Source organism: Esox lucius, chromosome 14, assembly GCF_011004845.1.
Source record: "Esox lucius isolate fEsoLuc1 chromosome 14, fEsoLuc1.pri, whole genome shotgun sequence".
Taxonomy (NCBI): Eukaryota; Metazoa; Chordata; class Actinopteri; order Esociformes; family Esocidae; genus Esox; species Esox lucius.
In genome coordinates this window covers 18,120,421-18,145,278 of record NC_047582.1, presented here as the reverse complement: position 1 = coordinate 18,145,278, position 24,858 = coordinate 18,120,421, and the positions used below count along the sequence as shown (strand labels likewise).

General features: G+C 42.0%; 2 protein-coding genes and 1 long non-coding RNA gene across 4 annotated transcripts; 2 read left to right on the top strand and 1 right to left on the bottom strand.

The window, feature by feature from the left end:
* The first annotated feature begins 1,896 nt into the window (after positions 1-1,896).
* hspa5 (heat shock protein 5) lies at positions 1,897-6,123 on the top strand. The gene is made up of 8 exons (XM_010877785.5): positions 1,897-2,030; positions 2,678-2,813; positions 3,048-3,279; positions 3,405-3,655; positions 3,781-4,171; positions 4,288-4,525; positions 4,840-5,007; positions 5,116-6,123. Exons 2-8 carry the CDS (start codon positions 2,698-2,700, stop codon positions 5,679-5,681), a joined length of 1,962 nt encoding a protein of 653 aa, XP_010876087.1. The 5' UTR covers positions 1,897-2,030; positions 2,678-2,697; the 3' UTR covers positions 5,682-6,123.
* A 586-nt stretch (positions 6,124-6,709) lies between these two features.
* Positions 6,710-9,664, bottom strand: rabepk (Rab9 effector protein with kelch motifs). 2 transcript variants are annotated; one of them, XM_010877787.2, is made up of 8 exons: positions 9,482-9,664; positions 8,995-9,147; positions 8,750-8,904; positions 8,463-8,618; positions 8,089-8,250; positions 7,741-7,890; positions 7,122-7,271; positions 6,710-7,009 (listed from the first exon to the last, which is right to left on the bottom strand). In XM_010877787.2, the coding sequence occupies exons 2-8, from the start codon at positions 9,045-9,047 to the stop codon at positions 6,789-6,791; spliced, it is 1,047 nt and encodes a 348-aa protein (XP_010876089.1). In that variant the 5' UTR covers positions 9,048-9,147; positions 9,482-9,664; the 3' UTR covers positions 6,710-6,788. The 2 variants fall into 2 exon arrangements, with proteins under 2 accessions (XP_010876089.1, XP_019908976.1); XM_020053417.2 differs by lacking the exon at positions 9,482-9,664 and having other exon boundaries at positions 8,995-9,475.
* Positions 9,665-9,734: 70 nt separating this feature from the next.
* On the top strand, positions 9,735-13,513 carry LOC114840839. The gene is made up of 3 exons (XR_003782852.2): positions 9,735-10,069; positions 10,775-10,891; positions 12,132-13,513. It is a non-coding gene; the product is annotated as an uncharacterized LOC114840839 (long non-coding RNA).
* The last annotated feature ends 11,345 nt before the right edge of the window (positions 13,514-24,858 follow it).

The window sequence follows — 24,858 nt, the reverse complement described above, 5'->3', positions numbered from 1 at the left end:
ATCTTCCGACAGTAGTCCGAAGAGAGACGAACCACAAACCGATGACAGGTTGTTGGGCAACCAAGGTTCATGCTCAAGGGCAATGAAGGCTATCCCACATGGTCTGAACCAACAGAAGGTCTACTGCGTCACAAGTCAGACTTTTTGTTCTGGTTACTGGAGGAATGTGTCACAACACGGTGCACTCTGCTGCGTAGCCTCAGATCGGTCAGTGTTCCCACGAGGACCCCTGTCTACTGCCGAATGTGCTTACAATGGGCACACGACCATCAGAACTAGACCTTGGAGAAGTGGAAGAAGGTCGCCTGGTCCGATGAGTCCCGCTGTCTTATACATCACGTGGACGGCAGGGTACATGTATGCTGTTTACCTAGGGAAGTGATGGCACCAGGATGCACTGTGGAAAGACATCATTGCTGGTGGAAGGAGTGCTATGTTCTGGGCTATGTTCTGTTAGGAAACCCTGGGTCTGGGCATTCATGTGGATGCCTCCCCTCTATGAGCAGGAAGAATTATAATACTGGATGATTTGAAGCATATGACAATTTTCGCATAATCCTTAGCACCATTTTCATACTGTGGGCCTCTCCATCTATCCTCTCAGGCCCAGCATCTTTATCTAAAGAACTGTTCATTAAACTTGTCTGCCTCTAGGGGTAGGCAGAGGTGCATTCGGTTTATGGTTGGCTACCTGCTAGGTATTTAGGAACAGCCTGGGAACATTGGTTGTCAAGTCCCTCCAGAAATGTATAGCCCTGGCCCACATTGTTACTAGATACTCTGGTCAGTTTTCATTTCTGTGATGACCAATTGACTTACAATGATCTTGCTTCATTGTAACCACAGCCGGTTCAGGAGAGTCAAAGTTGAAGATGGGTCCTCTGGCGATGTGGTCAAGCCATTCTGCTTCTTATCACTGTTTTCAACCAGGAAGAGCATCTCCTGGTCAATAAACAAGATTGAGCTTGCAGGCCTAAACTACTTATGGGACCCGAAAATGGACTTTTCTGACCATTATATATTTGCTTAATTTGTATCAGGTATATCCCTTAATGGCTAAAACGAATTATTGTATTGTGTGCAGGGCAGTTGCCAAAGAATCCTGGGCCCCCTGAAAAGATATATGCCTGTTGCAAAAATATACTTAAAAGTAATTGGAAGGAGCTATCTTTAAAACATTGTGACCACCCTTTTGTGTTTTAACTGGTGTAAGTAATCACATTTACATGCTGTAAACTTTCCAGGATAAATGCCTATTCTGACAATATGTATTTAGAATAGCATAAATTGGAGTATGTGTCATGATGTGTTAAACACTACAACAAATGTTAGACAATCACGCTGATGTAACTAATGTGCAATCTTCCCTATACAACGAACTTTGCCTTTTTTCTCTCACTGCGAGACCCTGGTTTTAGTTTACTACTACTTCCCCTACACATGCCCAGCATTGTGATTATATAACCATACAGTTGTCCATACAGTGATTATTTTTTACTTTATTCTACCAGGCAATTCAATTACATTAATTACAATTAAGGCCCATATTCTTATGTATAATAATGTGACCAGAAATTGTATCTGTGGTTGGCCTAGTGTAATGAAGAATAATCTATATTGCAATATCCTGAAATTGGAAAATAACCCCAAAAGACAGACATCAATACACCAACTACATTTCAATGTATGACACCGGCATTTGGGCTGGACACAGAGAGCTAGCCTATCAGTATCATACAGTAAAGCATTCGTGACGTTTTAAAAGACCAAACGTGTGCAAATCAGCAGCGGCCAGCATGCCTGGTGCTACCAATGAACGCCTTCCAACAAACGTCTGTCTGACCAATGGAAAGCCTCCACGATGGGGAAGAAGTGACGGCTTATAAACGGAGAACACCATTCATTCAACATCATTATACAGACTGCAAATCTAAGAGTTAACGTAGCTGAAGGACGCAGCTTGTGAAGCCATTAATTTCAACTGAGAAAGCTAAGCCCTAAAAGAAGATCATATCGATTTCTTTATTAAGGTATGTGAATGAAACATTACAGCTAATAATATTTACAGAAAAAATGTGAGTCTCGTTTTGTGGGGAAGTACAGCAATACCTTACCAGTTGCCTAACGTGGCGCATGTACCGTTATGGTGAAGTCGTTAGGCAGCTAATCAGCAGGTTGTCCTTCAATAAAATGGAAACCGTAATGTACTTACAATTAATGTTCAATTTAGTTTTTGTAATTTTAATTTGGCTGTTAAATGTATCCGTCAACGGTCAGTTAACAATAGCAAGGTTAGCTAGCTAGCTGGTTAGCTAACTCGCTAGTTAGCTGACAGTGACCGAGTATTGCACGCTATTGAAAACGGGAGTGTCATTGATTCTACATCTTTACCAGAAAGCAACTAGCTAACGACCAGCTATTCGCTTTTACATAACTTTAAACGTTGGTGATTCAGACGTTTTGTATTATTCACTTGCGTAATTACGCCTAGTCTTCTTGAACTCAACCCACTGAGTCTTCGAGAACGTTTAACTACACGTCTTCAACCATCTTCATAGCTACACTGGAGTACCAAATTCATTAATTCCACTAATTTACTGTAAACAATGACGAAGGGTCTTTAACGTGAACAAATTATTATGATTGATTATTTTTTTATTTTTTTTTCTCTTTACAGAAGTGTTCTGAGTGACAGAAATGAAGCTTCTGTGCGTAGTTCTGCTGGTTGCCGGCAGCGTGTTTGCTGACGACGACGAAAAGAAGGAAAGCGTAGGGACTGTGGTTGGAATCGACTTGGGGACAACTTATTCCTGGTAGGCATTTGTTACAGAATATAAAGTTTTTCTTCAGTCATACTTCTAATAATTTGGCTAAATGACTAAAGTATACCATGTCTAGTGATAACTGTAGCATATCTCACTCACCAAGCTAACATGCTTATTTTAGTTCAAATGTTTCAAGTAGGAACCTGAAAGGAAGAATTCTGTTTTACAGGCACTTAAAATGAGATTTTCCAAGGTTGTCTCATCTATACCTTTCTCTTTCAGTGTTGGTGTGTTCAAGAATGGCCGTGTTGAGATCATTGCCAATGACCAGGGCAACCGCATCACCCCATCCTATGTGGCTTTTACCTCTGAGGGGGAGCGTCTGATTGGTGATGCCGCCAAGAACCAGCTCACTTCCAACCCTGAGAACACAATCTTTGATGCCAAGAGACTGATTGGCCGTACCTGGACTGATTCTACTGTCCAGCATGACATCAAGTACTTTCCCTTCAAGGTGAGTCTTGGAAAAACACACCCCTGCCCTGACAGCCTGAATCACTAACTAAGATGGATTACTACCTAGTAAACAACAATGCCGTGATAAATACATTCCTAATAGTGGCAACTTTGATCCTTAAGGTTATCGAGAAGAAGAGCAAGCCCCACATTCAGGTGGACATCGGTAGTGGTCAGCAGAAGACCTTTGCTCCAGAGGAAATCTCTGCCATGGTTCTGACCAAGATGAAGGAGACCGCTGAGGCCTACCTGGGGAAGAAGGTAACTCATGCTGTGGTCACTGTCCCTGCCTACTTCAACGATGCGCAGCGTCAAGCCACCAAGGATGCTGGGGTCATTGCTGGCCTGAATGTAATGAGGATCATCAATGAGCCGTAAGTTACTTCTCAATAAATTAATCTGAATTAGATAATAGACTCACTGACTAGGCCAATCTTTTTTTTCCTCCACTCATGTGGCAAGACCGTGCTTCTAACACTTCTCCCTCTCTGTATTCTAGAACTGCAGCTGCCATTGCTTATGGCCTAGACAAGAAGGATGGTGAGAAGAACATCCTGGTGTTTGACCTGGGTGGTGGCACTTTCGACGTGTCCCTCTTGACCATCGATAATGGCGTTTTTGAAGTGGTGGCCACCAACGGAGACACCCACCTTGGAGGAGAGGACTTTGACCAGCGTGTCATGGAGCATTTCATCAAGCTGTATAAAAAGAAGACCGGCAAGGATGTGCGCAAAGACAACCGTGCTGTGCAGAAGTTGCGTCGTGAGGTGGAGAAAGCCAAGAGAGCCCTGTCTGCCCAGCACCAGGCCCGCATTGAGATTGAGTCCTTCTTCGAGGGTGAGGACTTCTCTGAGACCCTGACCCGGGCTAAGTTTGAGGAGCTCAACATGGTGAGTGGTCCTGTTATATCACACTGCTGGCCAGTTGACCTGGGTGCATATAATTCCATTTAGCACGTTCATTTTATTCTCTGTTTAACCTTTCATTTGCACATTTTGTCCTCCAGGACCTCTTCCGATCAACTATGAAGCCTGTGCAAAAGGTTATGGAGGACTCTGACCTGAAGAAGTCTGACATTGACGAGATCGTTTTGGTGGGTGGCTCCACTCGTATTCCTAAGGTCCAGCAGCTGGTGAAGGAGTTCTTCAGTGGCAAGGAGCCCTCCAGGGGCATCAACCCCGATGAGGCTGTGGCTTATGGAGCTGCTGTGCAGGCTGGAGTGCTTTCTGGAGAGGAGGACACTGGTGGGTTTTTAGTCAATGTGCACTATTAACAGGCTAAACCCTGAGGTATCTTAATATTTCTGTTTACATAGGGAAATGCAGATTAAACGACAGGCTACAGACATGACAGCCATCTTAAATGCCCTTCAAATAATTTTATAGTGAACCTAATAAACAAAGGCTTAGCAGTGTTAGTCTAAGATGTATTTGCACTTTTTACCCTAATTAATTTACTGCAAGTTTGGGCTATTAGTCTTGAAGTTAGCTGGACACTCAGACCGTAGTTCTGTTTCATAGCAGTTTGTTTATTGTAACTAATGAGTTTTGTCCTTCAGGTGACCTGGTTCTTCTGGATGTGTGTCCCCTGACCCTGGGCATTGAGACTGTTGGAGGAGTCATGACCAAACTGATCCCCAGAAACACTGTGGTGCCAACCAAGAAGTCCCAGATCTTCTCTACTGCCTCTGACAACCAGCCCACTGTCACAATCAAAGTTTATGAGGGTAAGAATTTGATCACTACACATTCTAGCTACATCCACAAATGATTAAATTTGTATGTAAAAGACAACTTTATCTGCTTCTCATTTTCAACATTCTCTCTTCCTCCAGGTGAGCGTCCCCTGACCAAAGACAACCACCTGCTGGGAACCTTTGACCTGACTGGCATCCCCCCAGCACCCCGTGGTGTGCCCCAGATAGAGGTCACTTTTGAGATAGATGTCAACGGCATCCTGCGTGTCACAGCTGAAGACAAGGGAACAGGCAACAAGAACAAGATCACAATCACCAACGACCAGAACCGCCTGACACCCGAGGATATCGAGCGCATGGTCAACGACGCTGAGCGCTTCGCCGATGAGGACAAGAAGTTGAAGGAGCGCATTGATGCCCGTAATGAGCTTGAAAGCTACGCTTACTCGCTGAAGAACCAGATTGGTGACAAGGAGAAACTGGGTGGCAAGCTGTCAGCTGAGGACAAGGAAGCCATTGAGAAGGCAGTAGAGGAGAAGATCGAGTGGATGGAGTCTCACCAAGAGGCTGAGATAGAGGACTTCCAGGCCAAGAAGAAGGAGCTGGAGGAGGTGGTACAGCCCATTGTCAGTAAGCTTTATGGAAGTGCAGGTGGACCCCCACCTGAAGGAGAGGCAGAGCAGGAAGAGAAGGATGAGTTGTAAGGCTTTCTGGAGGGTCTTTGTGACCTTTTACACTGGCAACTCTCCTGTTTCTGTTCCTCTATTGCCCCTTGCCTCTGCTAGTGGCACAGATGTACATATTGGACTCATTGGACTTAAATGGTGAGAGAGAGGGGGTGCGAAAAACCGCAACCATGAATCTGCTGGAAAGACTTCTGAAATATAGTTTAGAAGTGTGAGGGATGTCTCTTCGCTGTGAAGCGGAGGTATACAAGTCAGCCTGGATTTGAGGCTCGCTGCTGCTGTTCTCAGGCAGTTTGAAAATTGGGTTCTTTGGGGGGAGGGGGGTTAGTGGTGGATTGAAAATATCTGGGTGAAAGGGTAACTTCACAAGAAATGTCAACAAGTTATTTATTGAATCTGGTTGTTGTAGAAAAGCATTTCTACTGTAAAGACATTGAAATAAATGTTTGATACAAATGTATGATTTGTCTCTGCAATTCCTCTGCCTCGGTTTACATGACCACAGTCCATAACTGAAGGTGGAAAAATGTCCTTTGACTGCAATGCAGCTGTTGTCTGTTACTTTCCAGGGAATGATTCATCATTATCATAATAACCATCTACACTGATACAAGTCAACATTTGACTCAAACCTATACAATACATTTTGAAACTAACCTCAGATTAATTTGACCAATTAGCACATCTGCCCACATGTACCTGCTTTTTACATAACCCAGAAATATCTGTGCTAGGCTGCACAGGTAGTTCCATACGTCCCCATTTGTGTATCTAATTAAAAGGTGCACTCTAACCAAATGATCATTCTATTAAAACAGCAGTGCAAACTCACCAAATAACCTATGCCTCATTTTGATTAGGATTTACTGGTGATCTCTTACTGGGTAAGGTCACGTGTGTGTATATACAGGGAGATCATGTTTTGGAGGAGCTTGGCCTTGGTGTGATGTGACATGAGGCCACCTTTACCTGTTCTGTGCCTATAGTTTAAACCTAGCTTCACCCTGCACCAACTTTAGTACCCATTCTGGAAAAAGACAAGACAGTTTAAATTACTGAATTGGTTGGCCATTTATAACAGTTCAGACCAATACACACAGCATTTCACAGCAGTAGCTGTCAAGTTCACGTTAGGACAGTTACAACACAGTCACTGTGTATGACTCCATGTGTGTCCATCCCTCCAAACACCAAGGCTAGCAGTACTGGACCAGAGGAGTTCTGGTTCTTGTTTCCCTCTTCACTGCCTTCAGGACTCACTCTCCAAGGTAGAACACACATGGAATGATCCAATCTGTTGGGTGGCAGGTCCCCTTCGAATCTCAGCAGGGTCCAGCGCTTTTTGTCTGAAGAGGATATGAGTTTAACTGAAGGTGCATCAGCATCACCACACAGTATTGCTTTCCCATACATATTCTACAAATACCACATGGGAAACAAAAGTATTTTTGACCTTACCACACTGAAATCTGTACATTGCATTGCTGGCCCCTTCTGAGGTCAATCCTCCAAAGATGTATATGTCCTTGACCAGGGCCACAGCTGAGTGGGCAGCCACCCCCGGGGGGATGTCTCCTTTGGCTTGGACCTTCTCCCACTTCATACAGTCTAGATTATGTATAACACCCAAATAGTTAACAGAGCCAGCAACAACCCTTTTCATGCAAACACAGTTAGATTGAAATATTTCACTGGACTGATTTCAACAGAGAACACAAATTATAATGATACTCTTTTGAACAGAAGTGAATGCAAAAAATAACACTAAACATGAGTGATATTTTGGACTCAAACATGCCTCCATTCACCTTCCTCACTGTGTGGGGTTCAATATACACATGCATCCTCTTAGCAAATTTGTTCCAGACTTTTGAAACTTCAATTGCGAACTGTGCTTGGTACTTTCAATAAATACTGTGCTTGGTACTACTCAACATGTTGTGTGTTTGAGATTAGTATTAAGACCCCCTCATATTACTCATTTGTTGTTTATGTTTCGTACTTACTCTCACACAATTTCATGAAGAGTGCCCATCCTTCTTAAGCCGACTGTATATGACTTGGTTGGAAAACTTACCGGTGTCCAAAGAGTACATGTCACTGTGTAACTTCTCCCCTGCCATGCCTCCATGGACATAAAGTTTGGATCCCACCGCCACCACCACATGGCCGTGTCTAGCAGGTGGAGGTATGCCCTGTGTGTCTGGCTGAGACCAGGTGCAGGAAACTACAAAAGCAACAGAGGAAAACACAATACATCCTAATGCCAGGTTTACCAGGTGCTTTCTGAAAGGCACCCCAAAACACTTTAAAACAGGGGGGGTTTCACTCTGAAAGACTAAATGTGGCCCACCCTGGTTCCTCTGTCACAACCATGAATGAATATTTGTTTTAAATGTATTACTTAAATAAATTGATGTTGAACCTGTGTCGAAGACGTGAATCCTGGCGTCTGAGACGGGTGTGGCCCCAGAGTCACCTCCAGAGAAGACAAACAGTCGGTTTCCCACACTGGCTGAGTTAGTATGATATGTTCTGGGACAAGGGGGCATCCCTTTTACCTCCACACTCTTCCACGTCCCACCATCTAAAACATTTGCCACATAAAACCTCTGGAGACAACTGCTATGGGAAATGCTCAGTCAGATATGATAGAAAGGACATACTCTGCCAACGCAGTAAACACACACCATTATTCTTAACTGTTCTGTGATGCAACTCTGCACTCTGTAGACTTACACCTATAAACCTTAACAATTTATGTGAAAAGTGACAACCATTTATGACAAATCTCCATACCTGGAAATTGTAGGTTCTGGACACAGTTAAAGTTGCCATTCTGTTGTGCCCCAGCAAATACCCACACGCTCTGTGGATAACTCTCAGGGACAAAGCTACAGTGTTCATACCGAGCCTCCAGTCCCTCCCAATCAGGAATGTCCCACTCGTGACTATCTAATAGGATGAGAGTGATAAACATGAAATTGTCAATCAAAAAGCATATCATAACAGAACTGACATGACTGGTAGATGACTTGATATACAACAAACACATATTATATGAAACACAATAGGCAGGTTTTTACCCAGATTTATTACATGAGATTCTGAAAAGCTGCCATTAGGGTTGGCCCCTCCTACAATAAGGACCTTCCCTTTGCCTCCATCCTCACAGGGAACATATGTGCAAGTATGGCCCACACTAACTCCTGGGCCTCCTCCTCTGGGTATCAAAGCATACCTGGGGACAAAGAGGAAAACCACGTCATGAATACCACATTGAAAGGCGATTATACTTTATTCTAGTTAGTTCAACTCTATGATTATTTACCACAGGCCTTCTCGTGGTTTCTCCTCAGGATCGAGCACAGGAAGTAATTCCATTATACTGTGGCATTAATTATAGGCAATTTGGTTGACGATAAATTCAGACTGATACAATCAGTTCAGGCACAAACCACACCGTCGTCCTGCCCCCTGAGGTCTTGGAGAAGAAACAGGCTTCATATGTACTTTATATGACACTAAAGCAAGAATTACTTCGCTTGCTAGAGAAGTTAGACTCATAACACGCCAAGCACAAGGTTCATGGGTTATTGTATTAAGGAAAGATGTATCGATTTTAAATAATTATTCCATTTGAAAGGGACCGTAACGAATTATGAGTTACAATAGACAGTGCAGCTAGCTAAAGCATGCCATTCGCTTGAGTAGGCTACCCATAGAGTACATACTAGTACTACTGTAGCCAACTGGCTAGCTACTGTACTGTATTTGCTAATGTAAGCGTAACGTTACTTTTTCAGGCCATAACTCACCCTCTTAAAGGCACAATGTTATTCCTTACAGATCGCTTAGCAACTTTGTCAATTACATGAGATGTACCTAATTTAGCTAAAGTAAAAGTAAAGATATGTTAACGAGTTCGTTGCATGAAAATGTGTGCTAGCTGATTTCCCAGCTTAGTTACAAAACGTCAACAGTGCAGGGTTCTACGTAAAACGCAGTCGTCATGGACGCATGTGCGCTGTGACAATGTGCCCACATGAGTACGCTGTTGTTGCAGGAAAAATACTTTAAACCAAGCACTTACTCACGAGGAGGATTTATGTAAAGTATATTTTACCCCCACCTTGTGAAATTACATAAATAGTGCGTTAAACTCACGCTTTAATTAAACTTTGGGTGAAACTGCTTACAAAAGCGTTAAAAAACTACAATTTTTAGCAACCAGAAAATGATAGACGGATTACGACGCTGTCTGCCATTGCTCCTTTGAGTATAGATAATCGCGAAACACACATGAAAGATAAGGAGGATGACATTTTTTCATTAGCCAACAGAAGATGGTGCTCATGGTTGACCAACAGACATTCTGCATTTTAGGATGCACATTAGAATTTCTGGTGAGTAAATCTCATCACACTATCATTCCACTATTACTGCAGATATATTATGGACATTTTCATATATTACATTGCAAAAAAATGCCACAATGCCACTATGTCTTATGTAAAATGATTTGTCACTATATCTTTCACCATATTTCATGTTTCTTTTGTACTGTCAGAACACTTTGCTAAATGTTCGTCCTGAAATGGCAGTGAAACAAATACAACCTCCCACCCACACAGACACAACCACAAACAAACACAACATATTAATTGGTTTCAAGGTTATGTTTCATGGTTTAATGTAATGTCAAGAAGTTTAGGTGAATTTTGGTCCTTAAAATCAGAGGAGCAAATACACATACAGATGTTCTTGAGCGCACACACACAGACAAACAGACAGACACACACACATACACACACACACACACACACACAAACACACTTTTACTCTGTCAAATTCAGTGCCTGTATTTGACAGAGTAACTGCTATTTGTGAAGCTCCATCCATCTACTGAAGGGAAATCATTTTAAAGACAAAATCTCCTGTCTCATCGAGACAGTGAACTGTCCATCTCCCAGAATACCCTACATGAGTCATAATTACATCATATCTTGAGGGTGTATTTGCCAGGTCAGACCCAGCTGTGACCCGACCACTGTCATATACATCAGGCACACTTTGCGAAATACTCATGTTTTATTCCTCCTTCACTTTAGGTTCACTGGGGTTTCGTGGATGTAGGCCAGGCTGGGGTATTTGGCTTTTGCATTTATTTGCATTTCAGTTTCCCTCTTGACTCATCCTAAAGGAAATGCTGGAGCCTCTCTGGTGAGGTGTGTGCCAATTCCTTTTTTCACTTGGAAAATAGATGTCTATTATTCATTTGACTTTCTTAAAATGTTAATACATTTAAACAAATTTAAATACATCCCCCCACATTTGGAACATCTAGGCTTGCTCTTTAATGATCATTCTCTTTAACAGTCATCTGTTTCATTTTATTAAACAACACAAGCCTATAAGCCCCTCATCCAATTCTATTAGCACCGAAGATTACCTGCAGACTTTCCTGTCTAACAAAATGTTTTTAGTTGTCTCCTATCCACCATGGACTTATGCTGGCACTAAGACTGAAGTCAAGGAGCTTTTTAGAGCCGTAAGCAAAGTAAAAAATGCACACCAAGTGAGGTAGTTTCTTGTGTCTGGTAACTTTATTGCAGGGAAGATTTTATCAAAATTGTACCACATGTCAACTGTGCAATTAGAGGTGCCAAAACCATTAGATCCCTTTTAGTCCATGCACAAACATTTATCTAAGACTCTTCCTCACCCTATCTTTGGCAAATCTGAACCCAACCCTATTTTCCTGCTTCCTGCTTAGAAGCAAAAACTTGAAGAGGAAGTTGATGCACTCAATACAAAAGTGGTTAGATAACATTGACCAGTTTACCACAGCAGTCATGGCTTCAATGTGCATCAGTGATGTCATACTCACAATGACCATATGTATGTATCTTAACAAGAACCCTATATATTAAAAGCCACATCCACACTGAGCTAAAGCTGCACCTTTCAAGGAGTTCACAAATCCGGTTGCCGACAAAAATATCTTACTACGACATCCGACTGGTCATCATCCGGTCAGTCTTCAATACAGTACTAAGCTCCATCCTACAGCGCCTGCTTTTAGGCTGGTTGGATTTTTGAGGAAATTATCATAGATTACAAAGGGATGCCCTGTGGCCAACTGCCCAGACAGGCCAGCTTTCCAGATATGCTTCATGCCTTCTATGCTGACTTATGACAATCAGCACTGAACCATGCTTGGGAATGTTCTATTCTGGACAACTATTTCTTTTCTCACCAATGCCATCTAAGACCCTTAAACACGCTGCGTTTGGTCAGGGCATTTTCTAAACCTCTCCCTGACCCAGACTGTAAAACCAATGGATTTCAATCAGACCACCATAGTCTCTGTGCCCAATAGCATCAAGGCAACCTGAGTAAATGACTATCATCTATTAGACCTCACATCTGTAGTCATGAAATGCTTTTGTTCTGGCCCCACTCCAGTTTGCATACTGATCTACAGATGATGAAGTCTTTATTCTACTTCATCCTGCCCCTCACCCATCTCTACAAGAGGAAAACCTATGTGAGAATGCTGTCCACTGAACGGAATATCCAATTACTCTTCATTATGTAGTAAATACATTCATATCTTTCTCCAGTGTATCATATACATCCTTTTGCATTTACCATGCGTACCCGTTCACCTGAATGGTTTAGTGTGTCAAAACGTTTGACTGATAATTTATGTGCCTTATGTTATTTGATGTTTCCATACTATTTGTTGCTGCTGTTCTATTTTCACACATTTCTTTGTTTATGTGTACTAGAACAAATGCAATTGTAATGCATTAGTTGTATAGGTATCACAGATGATTTAAACAGATGCTGCCAGGCACTTCTTTCTGTTTCCTCTGCCCTTCTTCATGCCTCCTCACTCAAATCTCTGAAACTATCCATCATAATTGTAATGCAATTGCATAGGTTCTTTCCTTGTTAAATTCATTTTTGCTGTAAACCTAGTCAAAATCTAGTTCCACGATCATCGGCAACAGCTCCGCGTTCAACACCATGATACTCTTTAAGGTCATCACTACGCTCAGGACCCAGGGACTGAACGTGATGGGCAACGAGCGTAGTCAACAGCACATGGACCAAGCTGACGCTGACCCAGGAGTCTGTGGATGTGCACCACTCCGACACCAACTTTCACGTTTGCTAGTTGTAGACCTGATCACTGTTGATGATGACGAGACTGGGAGGAGCTCAGAGATCTGTCAGTCTGGTGCTTGGATAACAATCTCCCCCTCAACATAATCAAGACATAGAAGCTGATCACGCACTACAAGAAATGTCGGGAAATCTTTGTCCGCTTTGACAGCACTGAAGTGAAATTAGTCGAGAACTTCAGGTTCCTCAGGGTACACGTCACTCAGAAAGGAACATGGTCCGCACACACACACACACACACACACACATACACACACAAAGTTCATCACCAGGGCCCAGTTCCCTGACATTCAGGACCACCACACTAGGTGGTGTCAGTGGATGGCCCAGAAATATACTCCAGCCACCTACTTCATTGATTGTTTTCAATGCTGCCGTATGACATACACAATTATTAAGCTAAGTTGCAGCATTGAATGCTGGTATTTGAGTAGGTAGTCAGCAAAGGCCTGCTCCATGTAGAGGGGAAGGGAGCAGCCCACTGCAAGAACGTCTTCCTCCCTCAGCCTTCCCCTGGCCTCAGGTCCACAACATGGCCAGGTCAAGCAATGCATACATCCTCATGTGAGTGGCAGCCATTAACCACCTGTACAACAGACTCCACTATGCTCACTCAGTGTGTGAAATTCAGAAAAATGGTTTGCAGGTTACCAGAATGTTAGACTGTACTTTGTTGGTTGAAGGCCTTAACAATGAAGTATTAAAAAGGCTGGTGAAACCACTTTGAGTGCCTCTAAGGTACGCACTCAATGGCTGCCAGTCCTGACTTGAATTGGAACTGCTCTTGAGAGACAATCTTGAGATTTCTTGTCAATGTTTTGTTGAGGCTGTAAGTTTGTCTTTCAAAAATGTCAAAATAGTGAAGTTTGCTAAATCTAAAGTTTGGGGCACAAATGCCTTTTGGTGGAAAGAAAATAGTGAAAGTCTATCTGTAGAAACAAAAAAGTCTTATTATATCAAAGAACTTATTGGTCGTCACTGTGAGTAGCTCCGGCTTCATCTTCTTCCTGCACTGCCACTGAAGAGGATTATTACTTGTCTGCTGTTGCTTGGGGAGAGGCTGAAGATAGTCTAAATAAAATGGACTAAATAGCATTTCTTGAATAATTTATAATTCTCCAATTTCCCTCTCTTGTTTTTCCCACATACTTTAAAGAACGATTAAAACAATAAAAAATATTAAAAATAAACAATACATTTCAACCGATAATAATACTAATGTTTTTCCATTTTTCCACCCGTTCCATCCTATCTGGAGAAAACCAGAAAATTACAAAATGTTTACTTCTATCTCTGTCTATACATTCAACGATCCTGGGTAGGTAGTTAACCTAATCACTGTCAACCGCGACCCGCTACCGTCCACAAACCAACCAGAACATCATAAAACCCACTATTTCATCATGTAATTGTTTCCTTTTACAGTGAATCCCTTAATTCCTTTGTGTGTCATGAGGATCAGTGACCTCCGTTTCTGTGTCATAACTGCCGATTCTGTCCCAGAAAGAAACATTTTACATAATAGCAAGGTCCCACAACAGTACAATGTGCAAATCCGGTTATAATCTCCTATTATTATGATGACAGCCATTGCTGGACTTGATTCTAATTAAATGGATTCAGTCTATATTCTCAAGAAATATTGCAGCATAGTAAGCCTCTTGTATCCGGAGGCTCCCATTTGATCATGGCAAACGACCAAGAAACAACCCGACTGTAAAGCGTACATTTTGTCAGCCATATTTCTAGAACAATTGCACAGTAATCCCTTGGTAAATGTTATATTTAACCAATTAGAGATTTGTAAGTGGAAAACTTCAACAGTCAATCTGCATAGCAAAAAGTCAAAAACATTGGATGAGCCTCATAGTAGCCTGTTGGAAAACCAGTTTGGATTTACATATGATTTTCATATTATTGTGGCTTTATGAGAAGTTCAAAGCTTTGATATTTAAGAGTTTTAGTTCTCCAGAATCATACTGGTTATATAAATATGTTATAATATTTGACTGAGGGTTAGATTTTACTGTGTGAGCTTTCCCATTTTTCCACAGTGTCATTATCCAAGTATATTTAACAGAAGGAACTAAACTGGTGAGAAAGTGGGATTAACCAGGGTTGAGATTGTCCCTCCTCAGAAAAGTGTTCCAATATTCAGAATGTATGGGAATTTAGCATGAGATAAATCACAGGATAGGAAAGTAACTAACAATACCTGGCAGCCAGAAAGTCCATCTCAAATCCAGTTCACTATAGTTCTGGAGAATCTTGTTATTGTTGACATCCATTGTCCTGTCCTTCCTTGTCTAATTTGTGACATGAGATGACATAGCTGCTTGGGATATCCTGTGTCTACCCAGCCAGGCTCAGGGGGATGTCTGAGTCTATTCCCAGAGATAGAAACCGTCCTCAGCTGTGCTTATCTAGGCTTCCCCCCTCAAGCACATTTGAATTGTCAGGGGTTTCAAAATGCTACTTTGTCTTCTGGTAAAAGGCAATGATATATATGTGACATAAATTAGAGATGGGGGGTGTGGGAAGGTGGAGGGAGGCTGTGGGAAAGTGTGTGCTACATACAAGAGTTTGGTGTGTGTGATCCGTATGTCAGTGTACCCAATGCCCCAGACTCTGTGCTACTGTGGCCATTTGAAACAACACGTTAGGGTTACTGTGACAGTTCTGGGGTGGGGCTACGTATGACTGTCAGCCAGTGACAGGGGAAGCAGTGTACATGGTGTTGTCTTTTTTCAGCCTCTGTGTCGGTTAAGCTCTTCATCTTTCCATGAAGCACTATTTTAATTTGGGCCCCTTCTGAGGAAAACAGTCTGGTAATCAGGATTAGTAAGAACCCTGCTAGCCCAGCTTGGCCAGCAATTGGCAGGTCAAGTCCAGGTTACTAGACCACTGGTATTGTAATGGGCAAACTGGGAAAATAACAAACACAAATTCACTCTCCATTGACTATTGCCATTTGTCGTATGGGGTATTTTATGTTATTATTATAATTTTTTTAAGTTGCGTTGGATTAGGAATGTGCCTTTTTCACAAAATATGCATGGTTTTCTCCAGCAAATGTTTTACAGTTGGTTTGATGATGTGACTAGAACAGACAGTGTCATCATCCTATTCAGCTCAGCGGCGTTCGGTGGTGTAGAAAACATTAGGCTGGGATTCATTTCTATAGGGGATTTTTTGTGTTGTATTTGCAAGATGTTTTGTGAGCGATAATACACAAAGCCAAAACACTTTTTTTGACTGTTATGAATAAACTGTGTTCACTACAAACAAAGCATGTGTATTGTACGTACATTTGGTTTGAATGTGTCAATGTACCTATTGTTACTTTGCAATTGCCAAGGAAGCAGTGTCTATGATTTTTGAATGCGTTGTTACAGACAGTGAGGGTTTAGTTAGAGACTGAATCCTCAGTGCCAGACCAACTGTTGTTTGTGTAAGTTCTGGAGGCCTTGGTCCATAGTCACCAATGGCAACTGGTCAAACCCAACTTCCTTATCTTAACCCCACCCCTGTGGTTTCTTCAATCAAATGATCTCTTCTTCTGACCAATCACAAGTGTAAATGATTGACATTCTATTGACACTCTTTTAGTAGCAGGCAGTTAGGTGCTAGGAGACTAAAAGCCAGTGTCTGGGCATGCCCTTGCCCTTGCCCCTCCCCCACTCACACACTATTCTCTCTCTGTCATGTATAGATTTCCTCAACTCTCTCTAGTATAAAGGTGTCATATGGATATGATAGGGATGGGACATAGTCCCATTGCCTCTGTGTTTAAGTCTGCTCTTTTAACTCCATTTCATTATTTTCTTTCTCGCTCTCTCTCTTTCTCTCTGCTAGCATCAGGTTTCTGTTGTTTCCCCAGTTCCTCTCCTCCTATAGCCTCAGTCTGGGATGGAAGCTTCCAGTGTACACAGAGTCACCCAGGGAAACCCACCTGCCAACTCGCAAGAGTTCTTGCTGAAAACCTTTGGTGAGTACAACTAAGTACAACTTTTAACTACATGTAAGAGATTTGTGAATTGCAGGATTGTTGGTGCATTGTGTCGATGTTTCTATTAGGTGCACGTCTGCAGCACAATCAAATGGGTTTGGCTTTTTAACTTCCTGGTAACCCAGAGAGAGTCACATTGGGGTGACAATCTCTTTCTTTCCCTCTGTATTTCTAGTTGTCTTCCACTCTATTTTTGTCATCACAATATCTCATTTAGGATTTATCTGTACATTTGAGATTGAAGAAAGTTCTAAGAGGGTTAATATACTTTCGGTGAACCATTCGGTCACTGCATTGACACTGACACTGAAGGAATCCAGTCACACAGGAACAATGGACACACTTGCTACACTGATACACGCTACCTGAACATGAGCCTCTATTACCTATGTATCTTTAGTGGGCGCAGGGTTACTAGGAAGTCATTTGGCTGGTAATAAGGGCTAACTCGTTTCACAATGGTAAATTATTAATGTAGGGCATTTAGACAGAACGATGCACCTGGTTTCCCAGCTTCTCCCTGTGAGGTGATCAGAGAGTCACCTGCAACATATACCCCCTCTGACTGGTACAGTAATGACAACGACTCTACCAAAACCCGGCCTATATATGTTATTGTATGACTACAAGTCCATTAGTCTCTGGCATGTGACCAATGTGTTTAAAAATATAGACTGATTTCATTTTTGTTTGATTTAGCAGACATTCCGGGTGCTCTACATTGGTGTTTGGGGATTGTGTTTGTTGCATTACGTTTTTATTCATGCTATTATGTTCTCCACAGGATTTTCTGGAACCCTAGAGGTCAATTATTTATTGGCCATTGCCATACCTAGACTGTAGTCTACGTGCCTGAGAGAGTTGCAATCAGCTGTGTGCTAGCAATGGGACATGGCCATTATGTCTGCAGAGTCATTGCAGTAGGGCAGCAACTGCTTTCCTCCTTTTTCACATGACCATAAAACAATGCCCACAACAGCCCTTTGCCCCGTCTGTGTCCCAAACCAGCTCGTGTCTACTGGATTCTTTCAGTAAGTCATTCACTCGTGGTTTTCTAGCCCATTGGGGGAAGGGCCACATGTGTTGTTTACCACTTAGCTGCTCCCTTTGTGTGATTGCAGACCCACACACACACACATACACACTATTCGTGTGGGGACCCAACGAAGCATTCCCATTTGAAATTCTCTTTTCTTGTGCAACTGCATCACTGCAGTGTTTAGGGTGTTCTCTGGCAGTTTCATGCTGGCAGTGTCTGGGAGTCGAAAATAGGGCAGTGAATGGGTGGATGACAGACAGGACTGACATCCAACTTTAACTTAACCATGACTGCAAGATATACCCTAAACTGTCAAACTGTCAATATTTTACTATTCCTGAAGAGATGTATAGTATTTATTAATATAATTAAACCTTTACACACACACTAACTCATGCACAAAGTCTCTTACAGATTTGTTTGGGTAGAAAACTACATCCGTAATGCTGACTTGTTTTCCACTCTTATCCCATCAATGTCAGCCATTGCTGTTCACACTGGCAGATGGGTTTAAGTCATATAAAAAAAGCTCCTGAGACATCGACCCAGAAATCATGTTTGTTCTGCACCCCTCTGCTTTGAAAACTGCACTTATACACAATCTCTTATTAGCTAATGTTGCTGACCCTCCATATTTGACCACTGACCTTATAATTAACACCTTCATACATTTTTTCAGAGGATACCATAAATAACACTAGAGTTCCTGTGCCCTTGCCAGCCTTAATGACCATTAATTGCACACACAGCTTATACCAGCCAGGGTACAAATGGATTTTTCCGCAAACCAACCATAACAGGAAGCCCCAGTGAGCTGGGTACGGACATTGTTTTTTTTGTGTTTTTTTCCCACCAGATCTTGAACGGCCCATCTGGATTAAAAGCCTCTTTGGAATCCTTTCACTGCTTTCTCCTCGGAGAGGTGCCTATTAGGAAATGGGCTACATCGACCCACAGACACTTTCCCTGCCCTGTCTGAGGTCCTTTACTGAGTGAGGCATTTCTGGGCTGATTGCGACTAAGCAATGCCAGGCAAGCACTTGGAAACTATGACTCCGATGTAGTTAATACTGGTGCTGCTTCTCTGTATGACAATCAAAGATAAGCAAAGGAAAATATGCAAGCAGCTGTGAGGGGTGCGAGATAGCAGAAGGTAGACAGAGAGAGAGTCCTGGGAGATGTCGGAATAGAGAGACCGGAGGCACAGGGGAGAGTGATACATATATTATATATAGTTGTCTGTGTCATTTGGGTTTACTGCATGTTTTCATGTTTGTGAGAAAAATAGTAAATGGGAGGCTGGAATGTAGACAAGAGTGTGGCCATTGATCACTACACACAACAAAATATTTCCATAAGCGCTGTAAAGGCTGTCCCTGTGGGGGAACATTTTTGCAGTTCCAAGTAGAAAACCCTTTATGATTTCAGACAGGCCTCCAGGTACAACTGTGTATTTTGGGTCTTCTGTGGAGTGTACTCCCTGTAGCCAAACAGGGTTTTACATGGATCAAAAAATTGTTCTTCAGAGGTTTCTGCTATGGGACGGTCAAATAACTCTTTAATGTTTTAGATGGCACAGTTTCTAAGTTTCGGCAAATGTCTAATGCCTTCGTCCCCTCTAATTTCAAACAAGTTCAAACAGAAAACACCATATTGAGGTAGGCTAAAGCAGTCTCCTAGCGATTGTGGGAAGCCAACAAAACAACCAGTCCGGTCAACTAAAATAAACATAAAACAAGGCATGCAAGTGTTATTGGAGTGAGATATAATTCCTTTACTGCAAAGTTAGACTAATCAATAATCACAGGATGTTTGTGTTTGCTGTTATTGCAGCTTAAGGTGGCATAACCAATTATTAACTTACATCAAACTTTAATGGTCTGTAACGTCCCTTGCCAGCTCAAACCCTCATTCACGCCACCAATCCTTGCGAACGCAACTCACTCCCTCAAACAAGCCACCATTCCCTTGAACACAACTCACTCCCTCAAACAAGCCACCATTCCCTTGAACACAACTCACTCCCTCAAACAAGCCACCATTCCCTTGAACACAACTCACTCCCTCAAACAAGCCACCATTCCCTTGAACACAACTCACTCCCTCAAACAAGCCACCATTCCCTTGAACGCAACTCACTCCCTCAAACAAGCCACCATTCCCTTGAACACAACTCACTCCCTCAAACAAGCCACCATTCCCTTGAACGCAACTCACTCCCTCAAACAAGCCACCATTCCCTTGAACACAACTCACTCCCTCAAACAAGCCACCATTCCCTTGAACACAACTCACTCCCTCAAACAAGCCACCATTCCCTTGAACACAACTCACTCCCTCAAACAAGCCACCATTCCCTTGAACACAACTCACTCCTCAGATCTGCCCCACTGTTTAGTTCTGTTCAGTGCCCCTTTTCCTTTTCGAGGTATTGTTAGGTTTTCTGCAATACTAAGATGTCTTTCCAAAACATCCCAAGTTTTCTAGCCACTTTTGTTATGACCTAGAGTCCTCCTGACTACAGCTACAGCTGACTCCTCTTGACTCCTCCAGACTCCTCCTGTACCTGAGCCTTCTCTCCTTGGATTATACTGGTTTTTGACTCCTGCCTGTTTTTGCTCCTGACTACTCTACCTGGATTATTTACCTATTCCGTTGCCTTTAATAAACCTTACACTCTGTGCTTGAATCCACTCCTTCATTCCAGAGGTTAATTACATGTTCTGTTAACAGGAGTTGCCTAACAGTGATATTCCTGTCCAAAATAATGCATATTGTAGTATATAGAAAAAAATATAATAAATATTCGGTTCCCTTAGTAAGTATTTTTTTCTTTCTTTTGGATCTATATTTGAAAAGTTTTTTTTCAGCTTTAATTTGTTGGTATTTGTGTAAAACAACTAAAACTAACAAACAACATTCACTTACAAGTAAAGTTTTTCTGAATTCCTGCAAAGTAAACAACGCCCTTTCCCCTCGTCAAACCCACCCTTTGTTTCTTTTGACTGAGTGGGATATATAAGTGGCACTGTCGTATTGAAAACCTGTCTTGTAACACCTTACCTAAAACGATTTAAAAGCAGCTTCTCTTCCCATAATGCTTTTTGTTCCAAAATCACTCATATTCTCTTCAATAAAATGGCCAGCAGTGGACAGTGTAAATACAATTGTAGGGCAGAGTTAATTTAGTTCTGGCCCAGCCTTTAATATGTAAATAAGCATCAAACCAATTGAGAGTAAAATATTGGGATTTCTGATAGGGTTCAGTTAATGAAACAATGTTCAGGCCCCCACTGGTTGCCAGGGTTGGTGGTCTCATTAGCAACGGTTTAAATGAAGTAAGATGTACCAGCTCGAACATAGGCCTGTCTGACAGGAGACAACAAGAATGCTGCCCGCTGAGGTGTTGTCTTTGACCAATGATGAATAAGATGTCCTGTATTTAGTAGCTGGAAGGTGAGTGTCTGGGTCCTTTGAGGTGTAGGTCTACCATGTGTACCATGTGTAGCATCAGTCAAATCACTTACGAACATTTACTAAGTATTCATTTACATGTGTCCCTTGGCCTGTGTATGTATTGAACTTACATTTGATTAATTAAACATGAGTAGTGCTCAGTCGTTACTTTATGTTTCATCCCCAAATGGACAGTGTGTTTGTCTGCCTGTGACCTCTATGTCCTGGCCCTGGGACACTGGCTGTGTCCTGTTTTCTGTGAGATTGCCACCTGGGTTTACTCTTAACTAGGCTGGTGAATGAGCTGAAAGCTGGAATGCCAGGAGGAGGTCACAGATAGATGGCCATTGTTTCCAATCTAGTCTGTCTTCCTCTCTGTTTTTGTATTAATGGCTCACAATTCCTGTTTAATTTAAAATATGATTTTTTATATCTAAACAAAGATTGCCCAAAACATGTTGCTTTCAGTGCGAGGGTGGGGAAGCAGAGTGGGCAGAACATTGGGAAGGAGGTGGGCAGTGCCTAATCCTAATGCCTACTCTGTGAAGTTCCAAAAACAAAACCCTGTCCTTAAAAAAAAGAATTGTTAGGCGAGTCACTCTCCTCCTGTATTCTTTCATGCAGACAGAGTAAAAACATCGGAAGATATGCGAAGGTGGGAAAGTTGGAAAGGAGCACACTGGATATTTAACCCAGAGCCACATACTCTATGTGCATAGAGCTTGGTATGTTACCACTGGACCCTGGTTGACAGCAAAGATCACTCTGTTCGTAACAAATTCCACATTTGGGAACAGAATACACTATTGAGAACAGATGCTTTGGCAGAATGTTTGAAGTCTCATTTTACTTCATAGGCTGCTGGGCTTCCCCACCCTGTGGGTAGTGAAAATCATGACCTGATGCTTCAGATTTTTACATCACGTGGGCTGTCGCCGTTCTGGCTGTCCTTGTCTCAAAGTTGAGGCTACGCATATGATGCTATCGGCCTGTTTTGCACCATTAGCCTGATAAAAATGGGAATTCCCAACCAAACATTGTAAATAGTTTGTTGCTATCTAGTTAGCTGCTAATGCCTTCTGGAGTTGTAAATACATTGGTGTTACTGTTTCCTCTAAACGCTGAAGGCCTGAACTTACATGTTCCTCCTTTAAGAGTAGCTAGAAGTATTTTCACCATCAGTTGATCATTATATCTAATGTGATGAATTTTTCTGCTTTCACACCTTGAGGTCAGTTATTTCAAGCCCTTAAATAGGCTGTGTACTCTTGAATGTTTAACGCAAACATTGGTCCTGAATAAAGCAGTTTCACAATGTTGTTTTAAGCAAGATTAATGAAGGTGTTATAAAACATGTTTTTTGTGTTTTACTGGTCTGCGTGTGTACCTATCTGTGTGGGTGTAAATGGCAGCACTGAACCTCAGCATGCCTTATCTCTGTGTGTGTTTGTCCATGTGTATATTTGTGTATCCCTATCAATGAAATCTGTGAGATTCAAACCAGACAGTGCCTCGCCTGACTTGTTTGAAGCTGTATTGCCGAACAGCCTGTGGGTTGTAGGGTGCTGAGACATAGTGTGTGTGTGTGTGTGTGTGCGTGTATGTGTGTGTATGTGTGTGTGTGTATGTGGCCCAGTGTAGCACAGGGTCTGTGGGGGGAGGTGAGCTACAGTGCTCCCTCATTCACCATGCTCTATTAATTCAGACTCCCTCTCACTCAGGGTGGGCCTTCCACTTCCAAAAAGCTCAACTCCTTCTTGCATGAGCTGCAAGCTCCTCTCCATTACTGATATGCTGCATTCCTTTGCTTCACTGTCTCTTCATGTACTTACACATCATTCCACGTTTCCATATCTATGCCTCAACCTTCACCTTAGATTTTGGGATCATGACCCACCTAACATCACTTCTAGTGACTCAAAACATGACAAAATCTGAGTTATCGAGTCTACAGTATACTTTACTATTTGTATTTGTTTGATAACATTTTCAGTCCTAAAGGAAATAATGTACTTTTTACACCATACAATTTCCTTGATTTAACCTGTCAGCCAGCTATGCAAGTATGAAGAACGTTAATTGATGCTGTGCATAAGCACCAAGCGTTGTGTTGCAGCCAAATGGGTTTGTAGCTTAGTTAACTGCTTGGTATGAATGGGGTCCAGCAGATAGCCAATATCAGTGTGGGAATGTCAAACATCACTAAGCGAAAAAGCCAAGGGGCCGGTGTTATACCTAGCTGGCATCATCCTTCCTTATCATAGTACTTGTGGTGGGTTTCTAGTTTAACTAAATAGCTACAATGCCAATGTCAACAATAATAAAAAATCAGCATTGTTTATATGCTAACCCAGATAGCCCTAGGATAAAGTGGCAGTCTGTTTGCTACCGCCGCTAATGCTGTTTGCTTTCTGTGAGGGCACTGCCAGCCTAATGTCTGCTTTGTGCCCATAGGTCAGCTGAAGCTGTCAATCTTCCCAGAGGATGGAGTCCTTATTGTTCATAGTGAGTGATGTCATCCTCTAATCAGCAGTCATCTCTACAGACATACAAATAGTTGTATATGTTCATTATGTGATGAACACATTCACGGAATATACTCTATCATTTATATTGGACATTATAAAAGAAATGGTTTATGCTAATATTACAGGCCTGCCAGACCACAGCCATCAGGCGTCAGCCATTAAGGGAACATTTTTATATCAATGGTAGATGTGTGGTCAACGTATCTTTTGAATTGACATTTATTTGGCTGGGTTTCTAGTTTGCACTGGCATGTCGTTTTCCTCTTGCTCCGTCTGTATGTGTATTTACTTGGGAGTCATTGGGGCTGTGGAGAGCCAGTCTGCAGCCTGCAGGGAAAACACAAAGGGAACAAATGTAAACCCAGTTCAAGTCAGAGGCCAGACTGTGCCTCTGTAAAACACACACACACAGTGACAGCAGTGTTCTGAAGCTCTGAAGTCAGTGTGAGTCAACAGGATCTGATGTTGCTGGCTTCTCGGAACATTCCCCCTTAGCAGAATGTGGTTCCAGCTCAATGACAATAATATGTGCAGCACGATCTCTGCGGAAATATCCCTTTTGGAGATTGTGTAGCACTAGTGTGTTCAGACATGCACACACACACACACACACACACACACACACACACAGTTTCAGTATGTGGAGACCAAGTATCAGTCTACAATTCTACAACAGGCTTTACTGATAGTATTTAATTGTTTTTTTGCAAATTATTTGTTTCGATGTACCATCTTATACCCACAGTTTTGGAGGCAAAAGCCCTTATGGGAAAAGAACATACAACATGTGACTCATATGTTAAGGTATGTGAATAATAATCTCTATATAACTGTACTAAAAAATATCTAAATGATTTACTGTATAAATACTATCTATCACAGTGTGAATACTTCCTCTTACTATGTAAGTATTCTATGTTACTTTATTATATGTCTTACTATGTAAGTATTCTCTCACTTTATTATATG